Source organism: Molossus molossus, unplaced genomic scaffold, assembly GCF_014108415.1.
Source record: "Molossus molossus isolate mMolMol1 unplaced genomic scaffold, mMolMol1.p scaffold_m16_p_7, whole genome shotgun sequence".
NCBI classification, from domain to species: Eukaryota; Metazoa; Chordata; class Mammalia; order Chiroptera; family Molossidae; genus Molossus; species Molossus molossus.
The window spans coordinates 96,115,673-96,136,802 of NW_023425401.1; the positions used below are offsets into that span (position 1 = coordinate 96,115,673).

At 41.2% G+C, this 21,130-nt stretch overlaps 1 protein-coding gene across 22 annotated transcripts in view; it reads left to right on the top strand.

Annotated features, from left to right (window-relative positions):
- Window positions 1-21,130, top strand: part of EXOC4 (exocyst complex component 4) — a 761,664-nt gene that overhangs the window by 94,694 nt on the left and 645,840 nt on the right. For all 22 annotated transcript variants that reach the window (XM_036247077.1, XM_036247080.1, XM_036247079.1 and 19 more), the window contains exon 7: window positions 14,016-14,190. In XM_036247077.1, coding sequence (XP_036102970.1) covers window positions 14,016-14,190 — 175 coding nt within the window. The remainder of the gene's footprint in view (window positions 1-14,015; window positions 14,191-21,130) is intronic.

The window sequence follows — 21,130 nt, forward strand, 5'->3', positions numbered from 1 at the left end:
AAACTGATACTGCACTATATTGTAATGGACTGTGTGCCCTTTTATTTCTGCCTCCTATGTGTCTGTCATGTAATTGATTTCAGTGTTAGCTAAGGGAGTGCTGAGTAATTCTAACACTTAATCATCTTCTTTATAGTCATGGGTTTTTTTCTAGGTTTATCTTTGCCTCATTTCCTGAAAAATTTTTTTCTGGCTTCTCAGTCTATGAAGGATGTAGAGTTAGTTATAGAAATACATTGAATTATTGCTCCAAAAGTTGGAAAATATATGTTTTCAAAATTCAAAATTCAGAACTCAGAATAAGGGCATGCTGTTGTAATAGGGGAGTCTTAAAAAGTGGTTTCATCGCCCTGGCAAGTTTGGCTCAGCTGTAGCGTGTCCGCCCACGAACCAGTGAGTGTCAGGTTCGATTCTGGCCAAGGGCACGTACCTTGGTTATGGTTGCTGTTCGTCCTAGGCCCTGGTCGGGGTTGTGTGGGAGGCAACCAGTTGATGTGTCTCTCTCACATTGGTATTTCTCTCTCTCTCTCTCCCTCCCTCTGACTCTATCTGAAGATAAATAGAAAAATATCCTCCGGTGAGGATTAAAAAAAAAAGTGGTTTTATCTACGAGAAAGTCTAAAGACACGGGTGCCTGTGTTAGTTTGTAGTACAACTAGGGTGTTTATGAAAAGAGAAATAAATGAAATCTTTTTTTTTTAATCCTCACTCGAGGACATTTTTCCGTTTTTTGTTTAGATAGAGTTGGAGGGAGGGAGAGCGAGAGAGAGAAACATCGATGTGAAATTGACACATCAAGTGGCTGCCACCTGCACGACCCAGCCAGGGCTGGGGAAAAACTGCAACCAAAGTATATGCCCTTAGCAGGAACCGAACCCGGGTCTCTCTGGGCCGCAGGCCGACACTCCAACTGCTGAGCCAAACCGGCCAGGGCAATGAAATCTTTTTCATGGTTTCTTTAGACTGTGGCTAGTTGGGCATGTGTTTCTTCTTCAAATATGTAGCATTTCTTCCATCTTCTCTTTGTCTATTAGGTACTCTCCTAAGTATCCGAAATGTAGGATTGTGTAGAATTGGTCATTTTGTTTTACAGAAAAGTCAAGGAAGAGCAGCTGTGAAGCAAGGTCAGGCATTTGTCTTTGTGGCTCCGGGTAGCCATTCCCAAGCACAGCAGGTAGCACCTGGACATGCTTGGAATCAGAAAGGGCCTCGATGTAATTTAGATTAGTAGTTAATTCGAATCAAAACATGCGGGAAGCAAGCAAATTTGACTTCAGTGATTATGATTCCATTTGATTAAATCTCCAGTTTTGATTACATGTATCAGTGAGAACATGCTTTAAATACACCCAACTTTTAAACACTGAAGGGTATGAATAGGATGAACTAGGGACATATAGAAGAAATTTTACTGTTCCTCAACTAGAATATATCCCCTACAGCTTTATTGAAATATTTTTAGAACAAATGAAAGGAATTAATTCTTTACATATGGGACTTATTGCACCAATTGTTAACTAAAATATACTATTAATTTGTCATGGAAGGTAGTACTGATCCCAGATCTATGTACTTTCTAGTAGGTTTATGTAAGTTCATAGATGATGGCCTCATAATATATTAGGTGAATTAGTAGAGGCAATCTTGCTTATAGCTCTTCTGTAAATGTGAAGTTGGACAGCTGTCTTTCTGACTGTAATTGTCCTTTGGTTATAGTCTCTAGAGAGAGAGGGCTTGGCTGAGTGGGCCAGAGGTCTCACTCAATATTAAATTTCCTTTTTTTAAAATCCTTACCTGAGGATATGTTTATTGATTTTGTTAGAGAGAGAAACATCAGTGTGAGAGAGAAACACTGATTGGTTGCTTTCTATATGCACCCCAACTGAGGATTGAACCCACAACCATCGGTGCATCGGGCAACACTCCAACCCACTGAGTCACCCCATCAGCACTCAATATTACATTTCTTAAATCGTTGTTTTTTTACTTGTCAGAGTAAAAAAAAAGATCTGCTTTTGATTTCTCTTGTTTTGCATATTGCAGCAGGTTCAAATGAGAGATTGGACCAGTTAAGGGAATTATAGGTAAAATCTTTAGGGGTCGGCCAGCCTTCATGCTTCATCAAATTCCGCTTCTCTATTTGGCAGACAGTGGGATCTGCCTTAGGTCTTGTCATTTTGTGCACCTGTTGGTGTCATCATACAAAAGGTCGTCTGAGCTCAAACTGGCGCTGATCTTTTTCATTGCAGAAACACATGGACAAAAAACTTGTGTCAAATGGAATTCTTCCCTTGGTGATGTTTAGAGTGGCGTCAGATATGATTAAAACACCTCTGTGTGTGTCTCAGGAGGTATTGCATATCTTCTGGGCTCCTCTAGTTCCTTGCCCATCCTGTTGTTTTGGTCTCTAACCAGATTGGGCCCTGAAAGAGTTAGCTTTGTGTTTGGAGCCTGATTTAGGTCTGGGCACATACTAAATGCCCAGGAAGGTTAACAAATGAATAAGTAAGTAAAAGATGCAAAGAGCATTTTTAATAATGGACTCTTTCGTTGATTTTTTTTTTTTTTTAATCTCAGCACTGCTCACAGTGGGGTCTAAGAATCAGCCCCATCAATGTCACTTGCGAGTTGGAAATGCAAATTACCCCTGTGGTGGTGGGGTGATTAAATGGGAATCTCTGGGTGCAGGGCCCACAGGAGTATATGCTTGAGATGATTCTTATGCATGCTCAAGTTTGCAAACACTTTATAACATCACAGACATCACAGAGTTTTGTAGCATTTATGCTTTGCCAAGCAGTCTGCCATCTGGTGTCTCACCTGAGTGAGCCTCACTACTGGCCTCATCACAGGTAGGGGCATTATTATTAATCCCAGATTTACCCAGGGAAATGTGAAAGCCGAAATAATTTGACAGTTCACAAAGCTTGGAGGCAGTGGAATTAAGAGTAGAAGTAGTCTCTTAAGTTTGTAAGTCATGTAAGTTTGCTTTCTGGCTCTTGTAAAGATGGTGTTCCTGACTCATTGCCTGGGCTTGATTTTGTTTTCCTTCTGCAAAGGGCAATGTTTGCAGTGACAGATCCATTCCCCCACCCTCACCCCCCCTTGCAGTCTGTGGCAGGCCTCTCTGAGAGACAGCTGGACATGTTATGAAGTCTGACCAGTGGCCACAGAGTAAATGGATCTTAATTAGCTCACCCGAAAATTAAATTGATGACTTGCAGTCCTATGCGGTTCCCTAGGGACCTTGTCCATTCTTGTACCAAAACTAACATACAATTAAGTAATAAGAATATGCCTCTAAAATCTAACTTGTTATCTCTAAGAAGTGGGTTTATGGATAATTTTTTAAATGTTCCACCAAGAGGAAATATTATTTTTGGAATGGGGAAAGATTCCCCCCCCCCTTTATTGACATATAATTGACACATAATACTGTGTAAATTTAAGACGTACAATGTGTTAATTTGATTACCACCATAGTATTAGCTAACACCTCCGTCCCCTCATATACTTATCATTTCTTTTTTGTGGCGAGAATAGTTAAGATCTCTCTTGGCAACTTTCAAGTATGTCTATGATTACCATGATCATACGGTATTAACTATGATCACCATGCTACACATTAGAACCCCAGGACTGACTCATCATAGAGTTGGAAGTTTGTACTTTTTTACCACCATCTCCTCATTTCCTCCACTCCCCTAGCCCCTGGCAACCACCATCTAGTGTCTCTTTCTTCCAGTTTTTTTTTTAGATTCTGCATGTAAGGGTATTATACAGTGTTTGTCTTTCTCTGACTCATTCCACTTAGCACAGCGCCCTCACAGTCCATTCTTGTGGTCGCGCACAGAATAGCGTTCTTTCTCATGGCTGAGGAATACTGCCTGTGCGTGGTATGTGCCACCTGTTCCTTCTTCTTTTTTTTTTTTTTAATTCTCACCCGAAGATATTTTTCCATTTATCTTCAGATAGAGTGTGAGGCAAATAGAGAGAGGGAGAGGGAGAGAAACATCGACGTGAGAGAGACACACCATCCCAACCAAGGCTGGAAACCAAACTGCAACCCAGGTACGTGCCCTTGACTGGAATCGAACCTTCAACTCTTTGGTCCACAGGTTGTTGCTCTAACTGCTGAGCCAAACTGGCTGGGGCCGCCACCTGTTCTTGACCCACTTCTTTGTTGATGGACACTTACGTTGTGTTCTTATCTTGGCTATTGTAAGTAATGCCGCAGTCAACCTGGGAGTGCAGATAACTCTTTGAGATTCTGTTTTCATTGCCTTTGGATAGACACCCAGAAGAGGGATTGCTGGATAATTTCATAGTTCTGTTTTTACGTTTTCGAGGAAACTTCATACTATTTTTCATAGTGGTTGCATCAGTTTACATCCCTGCCGAGCAGTGCGCAAGGCATCCTTGCCAGCACTTGTCTCTGATGATAGCTGTTCTAATGTGTGTGAGGTGGTCTCTTGTTGGGTTTTAGTTTGCGTTGCTCTGATGATTAATGCTGTTGAGCATCTTTTCATGTACCTTTTAGCCATTTGTTTGTCTTCGTTGGAAAAATGTATATTCAGTTCCTCTGTTGATTTTCAAGTTGTATTGTGGAGTTTTGTTGTTTGTTTGTTTTTGAGTTGTGTTAGTTCTTTTATATATTGGATTATTAACCCCTTATTGGATATATGATTTGCAAATATGTTCTCACATTCCATAGGCTGCTTTTCATTTTGTTGCCCTTTTCTTTTGCTGTGCAAAAGCTTTTTAATTTGCTGTGGTCTCATTTACTTATTTTTTCTTTCGTTGCCTTTGCTTTTGTTGTCAAATCCAAAAAATCATCGCCAAGACTGATGTCAGGAGCTTACCCCTACCTATGTTTTCTTCTGAGGGTGTTACGGTTGCAGGTCTTATTTCAAGCCTTGAATTCGTTTGGAGTTGCTTTCTGTGCGTGGTGTATGGCTCATGGTCCAGTTGCAGTTTTTGCATGTGGCCGTCCCGTTTCCCAGCACCGTTTGTGAAGAGGTTATCCTGGGAAAGGCTGTGAAAGAAGGGTACTAACACTTTAGTGAGAAGAAAGGGGGCCTGGGTTTATTTTGTAATTGCAGTCATTAATTAGCTACATGTTAGAATGCGAAATTCATTTGCAGTCATCCCTCCAGAATTCAGACACTGAGCGTGAGACCGACTTGGCAAGTAGGGAGGGACACAGAGGAAGTGACGAGCCGGGGCCGCTTGGTCTTTTTGATATTACTGTGTTTCCGTCTGTATTGCTCATGGTTTTTCCTGCTCTTTTCCCAATGCGGATGGAGAATGAGTTAGCACTCCTCAGACAGTCACTTTTTCTTTTTATATGAAGATTGTTATTAATAAGTGCTGAAACTGATTTCTACCCCTTACAAGTAGATAACCTTGAAGATTCCATGGGATCTATGTCCTCTTTCAAATGAAAAATACCAGCTCAGCCAAGTTACTGGGAAAATGTGTATGTGAGATACAGGCATGTAAAACTAAGACCATTTTGGTCTGAAATAATTGATCAGTTTCTTTTAATTTTTCACATAAAACCTGAGCTCCAAGTTCAGTATTTTGTGATAGTTTAGAGCATAGTAGTAGTAGGGACTAGATGTTCTGGGTCTGTCAGTTGGAAATGCGGCCCCGATAGTTGTGCCAGCAGGTAAGTGGTAGAACAGAACTGGTTTTCCCATGGGTGAGTCTCTGCTTCGTCACCAAGTAAGACAGCCTCTGGCTACAAACATGGATTTTCCAGCCAAATCACTAATTCAGGGTTTCCTGGGTGTTAAATTTAGATCCAGATAGTTGAATCTCACCTTAAAAACTAAACATTTTTCACAGCTTGATGATGTAACTTTATACCATAGACATTTCTTTTCTTGTGCAATTGTGACTATTTCTTAACAATTTCTTTTTCTTGCCCCTTTGCCTTTTTTCATGTTGGCACTTGGAGATACACAGGGATAGCTGTGGGTAGGAAGTTACTAGAAGATCTGGGAGCATAAGTAGTGCTTTACTTATATCTGTAAAAAGACTATTTTTAAAATTTGCCAGGAAATTGGGTTTAAAGGGCAAATACTTGCTTCATCTTGATACTTTTCTTTTCTTACATAAAATAGATTTTATTACAGTATTATTAAAGTTATTTCTGAATGCATGTATCTTTTAGGGCATCATTTTCTTATTCTTTAATTCAACAAACACTCATTTATCGCCTGCCTGGTTCTGGACATCATGACAAATACTAAGTACAGTGATAAGTCGAACAGAGTTCCTACCCTCAGCAGGTTTACAGTTCAGAGAGGTGAGGCGGGGTGGAGAAAGGAGGTTAGTCTGATGGCTGTTTTAATAACCCAGGGGAGGAGGATATGACCTGAATTAGCAAAGTCACAGTGTCAGTGGAGTGAAGCAGGTCATTTGAGAGGCGAAGAGGTGGAAACAAACCAATTGGTTGATTGGATTGGAAGGATCAAGGAGGTGGGCTTGATTTGCTGGGGTCTGTGGCACCATTCACTGACTTGGGGACATGGAGAAGTGGGTTTGGGGAGGACTGTCATGAGTTCCACTGAAGACACGTTAAGTTTGAAGTCTACAGCTCAGGGAGCCATCTGGCCAGCAGATGTTTGGGCGTCATTAGCAGGTGTATGACTGAGACATAGTGGTTGGTGAGGTCACCCAGAGAGAGCATGAGGATGGAGAAGAGTTCACAGCATTTAAGGAAGAGGTTCCCAAGGCAGAGCAGCCAGGGTGTGGGAGCGAAGCAGACAGGTGGTGGTGTGGAGCCAGCGGAAGGCAGTGCTTCTGGGAGTGAGTGGCCGTTGGAAATAAGTGTTGCACTTACTTGGTAAGGACTGAGGAGTGTCTGTTAGACTGAGCAAAATGATTATCTGAGACTTTAGCAAGACTTTTTTTTAGTAGAATGCTAAAGGGGCAAAAGCCATTTTTTAGTAAGAAAAGTAAAGGCAATACAGGCAATTTTCTCGACACTCTTTCTAGGCTTGGTTTTCCTGGCATCCGACAGTACTGATATCTCTGGCCTCTTTTCTGAAATAGCTTCCTTTTCCCCTAACACTCCTTGAAAGGAACATTCTCCAAAATTGAGGCCTTTGTTCTCTTCTTATCTCTGAGCTTTGGTTTTCTTGTCTGTAAAATGAGGATAAAGATGGTACAGCAGGTCCTGGAATAACTTTGTTTCGTTTAAAGTGCTTTCCTTATAGCGTTAATGAGATGCCATAGGAACTCAACTCTGGATTATATCGATTAGCCTGTGGTATAATTGGTTTCATTGCATGTCGTTTTGCTTAAAATGTCAGAACCTGTCAATGATGTTAAGTGAGGACTTACTGTACCTTCCTCACAGGGTTTCCCAAGGGTTAGATGAGATAATCCAAGTCAAGGACTTCACACACTGCCGGCATGTTATCAGTGTGGCTGTTGTTGACCCTGCCGTGGTGGCCTAGGTTGTCATTCCCTTTGCAGTCCTTGCTGTCGTCCTCGTGTGGTCATCCTCCTCCTCACTCCAGCCTGTGTTGTGGGTTTCTTCCATTGCAGCCCCACCCCCTGCAGGAGGCCCCAGGCTGGCGGTTCTAGCCCTGCATTTCCCCCCCTGCTGCCGCCCACGTTGCTCCTCCTTTCACTCTGATGGGGCAGCGCAGACTCTGACTGTGTGCTTTCCCCATGCTGGGCACTGGCCCCTTTACGGTGTGGGTATAAGGAAGCATAACTCGGGCCCTGGCCGCACTTTCTGGCCCAGGAGGCCACACGTCACTGTTTTGTCCCTTTTTGCAGTCCATTGTGACCATCTGGCTTTGTTTTGGAGTGGTTGTAGAATCACAGAGGAGTAAAGGTTCTGGCTCCTATTCTGAAGTAGGCCTCTGTTAGTTATTAGTTACAAACCCAACTTCAGCTAATTCCATTAAAGAGGCAGTTTTATTGGAGTGAGACTGTATCATACAGAACATAAGCAGGACTGGACTAACCAAGCCGGGGGAAGGCCGAGATGCAGCTGGCCCATGGGAACATCTGGGCTGTCTCTTATATCTGCCTGTAAACATTTTTTGTAGATGGTAACTGTTCAAGGTACACAAAAAATAATGTACTGTTATTTTGAGCTTGCTCTTTTCTTATACTTTTACATATCATTTTGCATTTAATACTCACAATCAACTTGTGATTAGGAAGTTTGAGGAACCTGAGATCTGGAAGAGTCCCAGGCAGGTTAACAGTCTGTGGTGTGCCTTCAGAGACCGGTGTCTAGTGTAGGCTTCTGACAGTCCTTTATACTGGCATTGCTAACACGTTGCCGTCCCAGGATTAATGTATTCTTTCATCACCTGTGATGTTGTGTTACATATTACAGCATACTATTTTCGGATTATCGAAATACCTGTGTGTACATGTACATGTGTGTGTGTGCGCGCGCGTGTGTGCGTGAGTGAATGTGTTATTTTCATCTAAGGGTAGAAATCACAATTAATTGAAATTCTAATCTCTAAGATTCTTAGGCTTATTCCCATGTGAGGTTTTCTCTTACTCAGTTCATTTTAAGGAATCATCTAGTAATTGAATGATTCTGTCTGCTCTATTGTCTTTTAGATCAGGGGTGAAAACCTTGAGCCTAACAGGATTTAAGCAACCGAGCTAACTAACTGCACTGTAATGTTTTAGTTCTTCTTCTGTTTATTTAATATTTTGTGGTGGCAGTGGTGTGGGGAATGGTTTTTGTGGGGCTCCGTGTGTTTAGTTCATCCTGAGCGTGTCTGCAGCTAAAAGTAAACCCTTGTTTTCTCAGTCTGGTATGGTTTGGGCAGTTGAATGTATATGAATACTAACAACACATTTCAGTGTATTTCTGGTAGCTTTCAATGGGGCCAGCCTAGCGCGATTCATGTTCAGTTTGTATGAATGATTCCTAATCTCTCTCGTTCTTTGATGCATCGGGGAAAGAGTCTTCTCTCTTTCCTTCTCTTTTTTAAGACGTGTATATATTGGTTGAGGAGTGTGTGATTGACTTTGCTGAGTTTCCTTTCATTATTAACCATTCACTTCTCCATGGAGCCCTCTTGCCAAGGTCACTGGGAAACGAGTTGTCGATGTCTTCCTTGACCTTATCTGACTTCATGTAGCCTTGACTCTGCTGATATTCTCTTCTCCTCTGTCTTCTAAAGTTTTCTTTCCTAGCTTCCTCCTCCCTAGCTCCTTCTTACCCACCTTTTCAGTACTGCTCCTCGGCCATGCTGGCTCTGGACCTTGCTTTCCTTTTCTTACTCTGCGTCCTATCCCGTGTGATCTCATGTTCTCACATAGTTCTCACTTTTTATTTTTATTTTATTTTTTATCCTCACCTGAGGATATTTTTCCATATTTTGTACAGATAGAGCGAGAGGGAGAGAGAGAGAGAAACATCGATGTGAAGGGACACATCGAGTGGCTGCCACCCGCACGACCAACCAGGGCCGGGGACAAACTGCAACCGAGGTACGTGCCCTTAGCGGGAACCGAACCCGGGTCTCTCCGGACCGCAGGCCGACGCTCTAACCGCTGAGCCAAACCGGCCAGGGCTAGTTCTCACTTTTTAAATGTCCAGTATCCGTCTCTCTCCTGAGCTCCAGACTTGCTCACCTAAGTACCAAGTACATGACACCCGCAATGTAACGTACCCGGATCTGAACCCCACATCGCCCGCTCCAGATTTCCATCTTTAATTCTCTCTGTGTCAGGAGAGGTAACATCTTCCTCAGAGTTGTTCAAGCCAGAAAGCCAGACAGAGGGGTTCTGCCTCCCCTCTCTTTACTATTCTACTGTTACTAGTTCTACTCATTTTCCAATTCGATCCTTCTAGCTGTTCTGGGAGTCTCCTAGAACAGGTATTAATTAATACTTTGATTTCACAGATGGCACACTTGGAGAAGTTGAGAGATTTTGTTTTATAATTAAAGGGTTAGGGATGAACAATGCTGGGAAAGAATGTGAAGCTTTTGCTTCTTACAGATTACTTAGACTAGAAGGAAAAACAAACAAGTAACCCAAGAGAACCACCGAAGTCGTCCAGGCAGTGGGAATCTGAGGGAATGAGCTTTCATTAGCCTTCGTTTTTGGAGGCATCAGACAGATTCCTTTTCCCACCGTTCCATGTACTTTTCACCGCGGGGAGGTGTTGGCCCTCACTTCCTCACTCAGAGCCACCGCTGAAGGCTTTAAAACAGGAGCTAGATTGAGATCTGATTGCCCCGCTGTACAGTGCACCTGTTGCAAGCACGCAATTCAGTGGTTCTGTTTGTTCCCCAGATCGTGCAGCCGTCGCCTCTGTCCAGATCCAGGACATTTTTGTCTCTCCACCCAAAACAAACCCCGTGTGCTTTGGCAGTCAATTCCCACCACCTACGTAACCACTAATAATGTTCTGTCGATGGATTTGCCTATTCTGGAAGTTTGTATAAATGTATTATACACTATGTAGGTTCTCATGAGTTTTGTTCACAGCATGTTTTCAAGGTTCATCCATGTGGTAGCATGTGTTCGTACTTCATTTCCTTCTGCAACCAAATAATATTCCGTCATATGAATATACCAGCTTTTGTTTGCCCGTTATTCGGTGGGTGGAAATTTGGATCTTTTCCCCTTTAATGGTTTTGCTTTTATTTTAGTATTTTCTATGACAAGTAATGTTGCCGTGAGCATTTGTATACACGTTTCTGTGCACATGTATGTTTTCATTTCTCTTGGGTATACACCTGGGAATGAGAGAGCAGGGTCCAGATACTAATTTTGTGTTTAATGGTTTGAGAAAGTGCCAAACTGCTTTCCAAAGCAGCTGTACCCTGGAGAGCCTCGGCACGGCACGAGCACCCCGTTTTCCGCGTCCTCCCTGACTCTTCAGTGTCCGTCTCTTTATTACATCGTCCTGGTGGCGGGAGGGTATCGTGTGGGTTTGATTTGCGTATTTCTGATGGCTAATGATGTTGAACATTTTTTTGTTTGTTTATTGGTCATTCATATATATATATATATATATATATATACACACACACACACATATAGGAGCAGGTATATACAAATGTGTTGTCCATTTTTAAATTTGGTTATTTGTCTTTTTATTACGAATCATAGGAATTCTTTAGATATTCTGAATACAAATCCTTTATCAGATATGTGATTTGCAAATATTTTCTCCCATTTTGTGGGTTGTCTTTTTACATTCTCGATGGTATCATTTGTAGCACAACAGTTGTTAATTTTGATATCGGAGCTGCGGGTTTTATTATTATTGCCAAGCTGGTGTGATGCTAAGGTGAAAGAGAGGTTTCTGTCTTTGAAATGGCTGGATGTTTTGGAGTCAGTAGACATGCAGTGGAATCTCCCCTCTTCTGACCTGTCTCTTCTCCCTTCATCCTTCCCCGTGCAGTGTTTCCTGTGCTGTGATGGTCTGTGGTGGCCTTGACCCCCAGGAGTGACAGAGCAGGCAGTCTCAGCGTTGTATCAGGGGATTGCTGTTTCTGGGACGTTAGCAGAAACCATGGATCTCATCTGACACCTCAGTTCCCTGCTAGGTCTCTTTTATACATAGTGCTGGTTGCTGAGTTGGTCTTGTCCTTGAGTGGCAACCAAGGTGTGCAGTCATGAACTTGGGGGCCCTGGAGATAACCAGGCAGCAATACCCTTCCATTCGGAGGAGCCCCTTCTCATCAGTGTTTTCTTGCTTCATTGCTGGTTTACAGGCCAATACTGAGAACTTCATGCCATAGGGAAGTTGGATGCCAGTGCGCTCCCGGCTTCTGAATGTTAAGGATCAGTCTGATTTTAAAGAATCTTGGAATACGCCCTGGCTGATTTGGCCCAGCGGTTGGAGCATCGGCCCGCGGTCCAGAGAGACCCGTGTTCGGTTCCTGCTAAGGGCACGTACCTTGGTTGAAGTTTGTCCCCAGCCCTGGTTGATCGTGCGGGTGGCAGCCACTCGATGTGTCTCTTTCACGTCGATGTTTCTCTGTCTCTCTCCCTCCCACTCTATCTGAACAAAAAAAGGAAAAATGTCCTCGGGTGAGGATAAAAAAAAAAAAAAGAATCTTGGAATATAACATAAAGTTATTAAGTTTTAATTTTGTCAACTAGGGACATTTGGTGACCTAACTGCCATCATGAGAGAAAATACCAGATTTTCCGGTCAAGAGGGTTCACAGAATATCAAACTAAATATATTTACCTTTGTGAAAAGTCGATATAGGGTTCTATTTTTCTTATTTTGCTACACATCACTGCAAAATACATTATGGTCTTTGGATTGATATTTGGGAACCACGGGCTACATAGTCAGCATAATCCGTATTTGGAAAGTGGGACCGTCACTTAGTCGAGTCTCTATTCTGTGTGATGCCAGATGACAGTTTCATCCTGATTACTTCCTTACACTGAGTTAACTGTCTTGGCTGTTACACACATCTTCTGTACTTTGTCCCTTTCTCTGCTGATATTTGAGTAGCTCTGCAGTATCACAGATGAGAAAGAATTCTTTTAGGTATATGTGTGTATATATATGAATTGACCTTTAAAAGATTGTAAAAATCACCATTCTAAAGGAAGGAGGGCTTTTATTTACCAGTGCAATGTGTAAATTCTGTATTGTGTATATTCTCGATTGGGAGCCGTACATACATTTTTATCGATTCTGTTTCATCTAAATTAAAATGTCAAATTGATGTTAGGGTTTTATCATAAGACCGTTATTGGACTTCACATTGGCACATTAATTATAATAACTGGGCAGTAAGGAAGCGAGAGGAATAAATACTATGCTATATGTTTGATGAGATGCTAGTCATAGCCTCTTATTTATGGTAATAAGATCTTATTCATTGACACTACTGACAAGCTCTTTTGCTTTCCTTTTCTCCTTTTCAGTTTGGTTTATAAATCTATTTAGGAACCATGAACTGAGAGCCACAATATACAATAAAAGTCACATGCCAAAATTTCCTGTACTCATTCACGGTGTACACATTAAATTCAGCACCATTTGCTCATCACTGTTCCGAGGGCTGCTAAGTACACAGAGATGTATACAGCAGTTCCCACCCTGAAAGCTAGTACTGGAGAAGGCAGGTAGAATGTCCGTCTATGTATGAATAAGTATGACCCACATTGGTGGAGTCACACATGGGAGCCACACGTGGTTCCGTACCTTAAAAGTGGGATAAAATACAAATTCGGAGGAGGAAAGAGGATTCCCAGCCGAGGCAGTCAGTGAAATGTCAGTCTCAGTGGCAGAGAAACCCCTTTGCCTCCAGGCCGTAGAGCCCGCAACCTTCTCTGAACAGACGTCTGCTCCAGAACCGAGGTGAGAGGTAGGCGGCTGAAGGCACTGACGTGGAAATCAACTTTTGTTCTAGGCCCAGCTGCCTTGCAACCTCATTTTGTGTCCTTGAGTATATAAAATTGATGTAATAATATGTGTCCAGCATTTCTCACCATGAAAAATGAGATAATGCGGATGACTAAGCTGCTCCCTGTGGTGAAAGTCAGATTGCTTGGCAGGTGTATATGTTTTTTTCAGGCAGCTTACACCATGCATTTGAATGGTAGCACAGCTTTCCATGACTGAAAGGATTTGTATCCTTCCCAAGGTGCCCAATTTATTGCTAAGGAATAGCATACTCTGTGTGACATCTGAACTGGCTGAACAATTGCCCGAATTCCTTGGAGAAACTGTTTATAAGAATACAGAGCAGTGCTGTTGTAATCACTAAAGTATGTTAAAAGGGAAACATGTTTATTGAGCTGCTACTGCTGGTTTAGGGACTTTGCAGTTGCTTTTTAAATCCTTACATCATTTCTGTTTTATAATAGAGGGAACTGAGGCCTAGGTACGTTTTCAGAAGTTTCTGAGATCATGTAACTGTTTGAAATCAAACCTGTTGAAATCTAATGTGCTATTTATGGTGGTTTTCTTGCATCCAGTATAAATCACCTTTGGATATATGTGCTAATGTTACTTCTCTTGATTTCTTGGCTAGGTTACTTCTAGAACTGCTGGAGTTGCTGTTTGACAAGTTTAATGCTGTAGCCACCGCACACTCTGTGGTCCTGGGATACCTGCAGGACACTGTCGTGACTCCACTGCCTCAGCAGGAAGATGTCAAATTGTACGACATGGCAGACGTGTGGGTGAAGATCCAAGATGTCCTCCAGGTGAGACCTTTTGACAAAGGACCCATGTTGTCAGAGTAACAGGTTGGAACAACACCACAAAATCAGCAGCCTGCACCCGGCCGATGTGGCTCAGTGGTTGAGCGTCAACCCATGCACCTGGAGGTCGCCAGTTCAATTCCCGGTCAGGGCACATGCCCAGGTTGTGGGCCAGATCCCCAGTGAGGGGCGTGCAGGAGGTGACCAATCGATGTTCTCTCTTCATCGATGTTTCTGTCTGTCTCTCCCTCTCCCTTCCTCTCTCTAAAATCAATAAAGAAAAAAAAAAAATCAGCAGCCTAAAGTATTCCCTTCATCATGAACAGAGGGAGAAAGGAATGTTTCTGTGTAAAGGTGATGCTGCTGACCTCATGAATGTCTGTCATCTTCAGAAGACTTTTTTTATTTTTTAAATCCTCACCGAAGGAAATTTTTCCATTTATCTTCAGATCGGGCGGGGGGTTGGTGGGGGGGGGGGGCGGAGAAACATTGACTGAGAGAGACACATTCATTGATTACTTCCCGCATGACCCCAACCAGGGCCGGGACCCACCTCAACCGAGGTACATGCCCTCGACTGGAATTGAACCTCCAACTCTTTGGTCTGTGGGCCAACACTCTTAACTACTGAGCCAAACCGGCCAGGGCAAGAAGACCTTTTAACAAACTCCTTTAACCAGACTTGAAAAGTAGAAGGAAATGCCCAGTACCTAGCAATCAAGGATGTACAGTGTTTGGGTTTCTGTTGTAAGGTACTGTATTTCACTGGAATTAGTTATATATCAAGGTGATCAATATTAAAATGTTCTTAAACACTATTTTATAAACATATATGTAGCTTAATTTTATTACCATTTTCCTACAGTTAACTCTTGCTTTTATTGGGGTAAATGACAGGTCAAGAGCTTCTTTTGAGATGAGAATAAATATCTTAGTATAAATGTATCATTTTGATTGACTTGGTTAAGACTGGAGGAGTAATATTACTGTTTGGTATGATGCTGCAGAGATGGTATTTAGAAATTGTATTTTCTTTCTATATGCTAGGAAAACATATTTGATTTGTCCAGATGAAAATTAGAAATACAATTAAGAGTCAGCTGAAACAAATTTGACATTGTTAAATAGAAATGTCTTAGTTGAACAGTACTTACTAATATGAAAAAAATTAAGAATATGTAGGGAATTGAAAAATGTAACTGTGTAGGAATGAAATTACTTGCATAGTAAATAGTATTGCAGGAATAAATAAATCATGATGGAAAATTGTAGTTATTTTTGACAGTATAGACATGTTCCTGGTGGATTGAATGATTAACTTGGTTATTCATTCATTAGACATTTTTTTGGATTAAATTTGTGTGCTTTATTGATGGCTTAGTAGAAAGAATATGGGTTACAACTATATTCCCTGAGTTCTTTTCCCCATTCTGTCAATTACTATATGCCTGTAGTAGGTACTTGGTGAATATCTGTGTAGTGAATAAAATATTTTTATTGTTTAGAAGTTGGTTATTTAACATTTTATATCTTGGTTTGCTAGTCTGAAGTTTGCTAATCTGAGGTATGATGCTTAAAGTAAATTGTGTTAAGTTCAGAATGCGTATTTTAAGCCCTAAAGCAAAACTAAAATTGTAAAATAGATGTATAGGTAAAAAGTTAGTAAAAGGGATAAAATTGAATAGTGAATACATATTTGATTAATCCCAAAGAAAGCAGGAGAGGAAGAATAGAGAATAAAGGAAAGACAGACAAAGAACAAAACAAAGATAGGATGAATAGAAAATAAATAGCAAGATGTTAGACATATACCAACCATATAAATAATTATATTAAATGTAAATGTACTAACCACTTCAATTAAAAGGCAGAGTTTGCGCCAGGCCGGCGTGGCTCAGTGGATTGAGCATTGTCCCACAGACTGAGAGATCCTGGTTCGATTCCCAGTCAGGACACATGTCAGGTTTTGTGGGCTCGATCCGCAGTAGGGAGTCTGCAGGAGGCAGCTGATTGATGTTTCTCTCTCACATTAATGTTTCTGTTTCTCTCTCCCTTCCTCTTTCTCTGAAAAAGCAGTTAGTCCTGGCTGGTTTGGCTCAGCGGTTAGAATGTCGGCCCGCAGACCAGAGAGTCCCGGGTTCGATTTTCGCTAAGGGCACGTACCTCAGTTGCAGTTTGTCCCTCGCCCTGGTTGGGGTCATGCAGGTGGCAACCACTCGATATGTCTCTCTCACATCAGTGCTTCTCTCTCTTTCTCTCTCCCTTCCTCTCTTTCTCCCGCTGAAGATAAATGCAAAAAAATGTCCTCGGGTGAGGATAAAAAAGAAAAAAACAATTAAAAAAAGCAGAATTTGTCATACTGGTTTAAAAACAATAAGACCAACAATCACAACAAAAAATAATACTCAACCATGCTATTTATGGAATATATTTTATGTTACATTATTACTTTTTAATTTTTAAATAATTTCAAACTTTTACAAACATTATATGGGGATAGTATAATGGGCATCCATATACCTTTTTATTCAAATTCAACTGTTAACATTTTGTTACATTATCAATTGTTTTGTGTATGTTCATATGTAGATATGTGGATATATACATACACATACAAATATTTTTCTTTTGAACAATTTGACTGTAAGTTGTCGAATCTGTCTGTATTATAGTTTTATCAGTTGACCCACAGTAATGATCTGCTTGGCAGTTTTTATTTAAATTTATTAGGGTGACATTGGTTAATAAAATTATATGGGTTTCAAGTGTATCATTGTATAATACATCACCTGTATATTGTATTGTGTGTTCACAACCCCAAGTCAGCTTTCCTTCCGTCACCATTTTCTACCCCTTTACTCTCTTCCGCCTCTCTCCACCCCTCTTTCCCTCTGGTGATCACCAAACTGTCGTTTGTGTCTGTGGTGTGTGTGTGTGTGTGTGTTGTTTGGATTTTTTTTTCCTTAACCCTTCACCTTTTTCACTCAGCCCTCCAACCCCCTTCCCCTTTGACAGCTCTCAGTCTGTTCTCTGTATCTATGAGTCTGTTTTGGTTTTGTTTGTTAGTTTATTTTGTTCATTAGATTCCACATATAAGTGTAATCATATAGTTCTTGTCTTTCTCCTCTGGCTTATTTCAGCTTTTTTTTTTTTGGTCCCTCAGTAGACAGTCCAGTCTAGGGTTAGATACTGCATTTACTCTTCATGTCTCCTTAGTTTGATTTAAGCTCGAACATTTCCATAGCCTTTCTTTACCTTTGTTAACAATGGCATTTTGAAGACCATATCTCCATTTTTAATAAAAATTTCTCATTTTGGGCGAGACATACAATTTAAATATAAATTATAGATAGATTAAAAATAGACAAATGGAAAGAAATGTGTTATGAAATACTAGTGAAAATAATTTGTATCATGGAAACATTAGACACTATTTGAATTTATAATATTAAATGGAATTATTTATATCATAGTACTTATGGCATTTACAACCTGAATGCAGTAGTATGTTATAAAGTAGGTAATCCTACTCTCACAAGGTTACAAAATACTTTGAGTAAGTTTTTATGATCTGGTATTTGACTCACTAAGACTAATGTTCTAAGTTGAAAACAATGCTTAACTCTTGTGGGATCCTATGTATAATACTATCATTAAGATTAGTTATGGTTATGAACAAAGTAAGATATTATGCCTTACTTAGCTTTACCTACTTTGGATTTGTCAAATGTAAATGATTCCTACATTTTGGAAAACAAAACCCATTAGCTCATATTAAAAATATTTACAATAAACTGAAGAACTTAGTTTTATCAGACATCAACTTGAAATGTGAAAATGATTAAAATATGTTATTAAATGAGTTATACTTTTCACACATGTGGTTTTATAGAGTGATTTGGAGATCCTATCACTAAAAAATAGGTTTCACTGATTTTTAATATGTTTATGGAATTAAAATACATGATAGGATTTTAGAACATTTTCATTAGCCTAAAAAGAAACCTATATTCACTAGCAGTCATTTTTCTATTCACTACCACCTCGCCCCCAAGGTGTTTAAGGCACTGAAAAGGTATCACCTGGGAGTTCTCCCTCTCAGTAGCTTCTGGTGCCTAAAGCGCACCCTTGGCATTGCTGTTGCTGATTCAGGTAGCGCACACATGTACCATTAGCATCAGCTATTTGACAGATAAAGAGCATGAAACGAAAACTTAGCTAATAATACAAGCCGAGAAGTCTAACACAGCAATAACACTTCATTTCTTGTGCTGTGTTTAATTGGCTTGAGGTCAAGGTATGGCAGTGTTCTTCCTCTTTTTCTGTTTTTCGCCCCCTCTTTTCTGGCTACTTTTTCTGTCCCAATTTTTTTTCCCAAACATGTTTTAGAACAGTGACCTTAGTCATGATTTGAGTTAATCTGTGGTTGATTTGTTCTTAACTATTTTTTTCTACTCATCTTTATTATTAATGTACAGATTTGAGAATAAAGCCTTTTAGAATAAGAGATTCATCTAACTATTTTAAGTTATTATGCAATAAAAATTATTTGACAACTTGTAAGTTGTTTTTAGGTTTCTATACTTTCCAGTTCCCCCTGAATTCTTTCAGGTTACAGATTACTGAGTAATATTAGGCTATACACCCATCAATAAACTGGCTGTGCAGTGATACAGACACATACATGAACTAATGTTGCTGAATATAAAAACTGTAAGTTGGTAAAATATGTTATATATCTGGGGCATGTCGAATGGACGAAGAAAGGTTTTTAAGGTTGATGATGGGCTGATCCTGAGAGGGTTCACGGAGGGAGAAAAGATGGGAGAATGGTACTCCTAATAGGCAAAGGACAAATAAGATGGTATTGTAATTGGCTCAAAGGAGTGAGTGTTCAAGGCTGTTCAGGCGTGATTAGGAAGAAGAATGGTTGTGGACCAGAAGATGAGTTTGGATCGGTAGATCCGGGTATAGTTTGTGGAAGGCCTAGAGTCATCTAAGAGTTTTGTGTTTTAGTATCTTTAGACTAATGGTTTCTGAAGCCGGGTGGGTATACATTAGATTTATCTAGAGATCAGATTCTGTTTTTTTGTTATTCTTTTAGTTCCTAAAGTGATTGCAATATATTTGTTTAGGATCCTGTAATTAGAAACCACTGTTTTGAGTCTGTGGTGCTCAAATTATGTTTCCTAGACCCATAGTATCAGCGTCACCTGGGAACAAGTTAAAAGTGCTTCAGACTTGGCAAATCAGAAACTTGGGCCCTGGTCGGTTTGGCTCAGCGGCTGGAGTGTTGGCCTGCGGGCCAGAGAGTCCCGGGTTCGGTTCCGCTAGGGGCACATACCCCCTAAAAAAACCCAAAAAACTTGGGGAGGGTGGCACAGTCTGGCTTTTAACAAGCTTTCAGGTCATTTGTGTGCGTGCTGACGTGTGGGGACCTTTGTGTAGGTGCACTGGACCTGTCAGGATTGCGCTGGGTGTGAGGCCGTGGAGGAGGAGTCACGGGGCAGCAGTGGGAACTGAGTGGAGAGGCTGGGGACGCAGCCGGGGAACCGTCTTGTAGGCAGTAGAGTCTGTGGATTATATCACTTGAGGCATTGTTATTAGTGAAATAAACAAGACAGGCTTTCCTGGGGCGTGGTAAACGGATACAAAGAAGAGAGAAAGGGATTTGTAAGCCTTCTCTGGAGTCTTTCAGAAGATTTGTAAAACCATGCAGTCAGCCTGTCAGCCTGAATTCCAGTATGACAAATATTTTAATGACGGTTTAGTGTTCACTTAGTGGGGCCGTCTCTGTGCTGGGCATTGGGGAATAAAGAAGAAAATAGAGGGAGGAAGCTCACTGGTGAGGGAGGGGGAGCTGCAGTAGAGTGTGTGTTCCTGTGAGGGCAGTGTGAGCGTTCTGGCGTGAGTAGGGGCTCAGGGGCCATCTGCTCAGTGGAGAGCTTAGAATAGTAAAAGAAATGAATATTTTTGGTTTCAGTTTCCACGTATAGTTTTGTGCATAGAGCCAATTTAGTTTTCTTATACTTGTTGGTGGAATGGTCTTGAGGCTAAAACATCCTGGGAGAACAGTCATTGAGAAGAACGGGAGACACCAGTGCTTAGGCTGCACCAGGGGAGTGAAGGTGATGGGACCATGTGACGCATGAGGTACAGGTGTGGAGAGTTTGCATTTCAGTGTTTCCTTGAATGGCAACTATTTCTTGCTGAAAAATTGAATTTTTTTTTTTTTTTTTGCTTATTGAATCTTGCAAAAGACAATAATGTTTGCTCTTAGGAAGACTGCAGCAGTTTTTCTCCACTGGATCCTGGGCTTCTCCCTGGCAGGCAGAATCCATACTGTGTTTGGAAGGCTCATTTGTCTCGGCATGTTTGTGTCTGGGGACAGCGTAGTGAGGAGACGCGGCTGCAGTGTCACAGCAGCAGGGCTTCAGAGTTGTCAGCCCTGTGACCACACACCGTTGCACTCCCTTTTCAGTCTCACACTCCTGAAACTGTGTTCATACAAATACACGTTTTTCCCCCTCTGAGCAGCAGCAGCACCTTCCAAAATGTCACCTACTTGGTGACATGCCTGTCACACTGTTGGCTGCACATTTTCAAGTGTACGAGACCGAGGAGCACAGTGTTCCATTTATTGCGGGACTCTGCAAAACAGGAAATTAGAGGATCACTTTGAGCAAACTCATCCTTCAGGTTTTGCGATTCTGAAAAAAAATCATTGTTTTCATATCTCTTTTCAAAACAGACTGACCATTTAGGCGTCGTAGGCTCAAAGGCGTCCCCCCTGGGGTGCTGAGCAGGGTCTGCAGAGGCAGGAGGGGTTCCCAGAACTAGTCGCTTTGCCTTCTCCATGCCTTGATCTCTTTTTCCGGAGATTAGCGGAGACAGAATGTAAAATCATTTTACTTTTGTTAACTGCCACGTAAATGTTTAAATA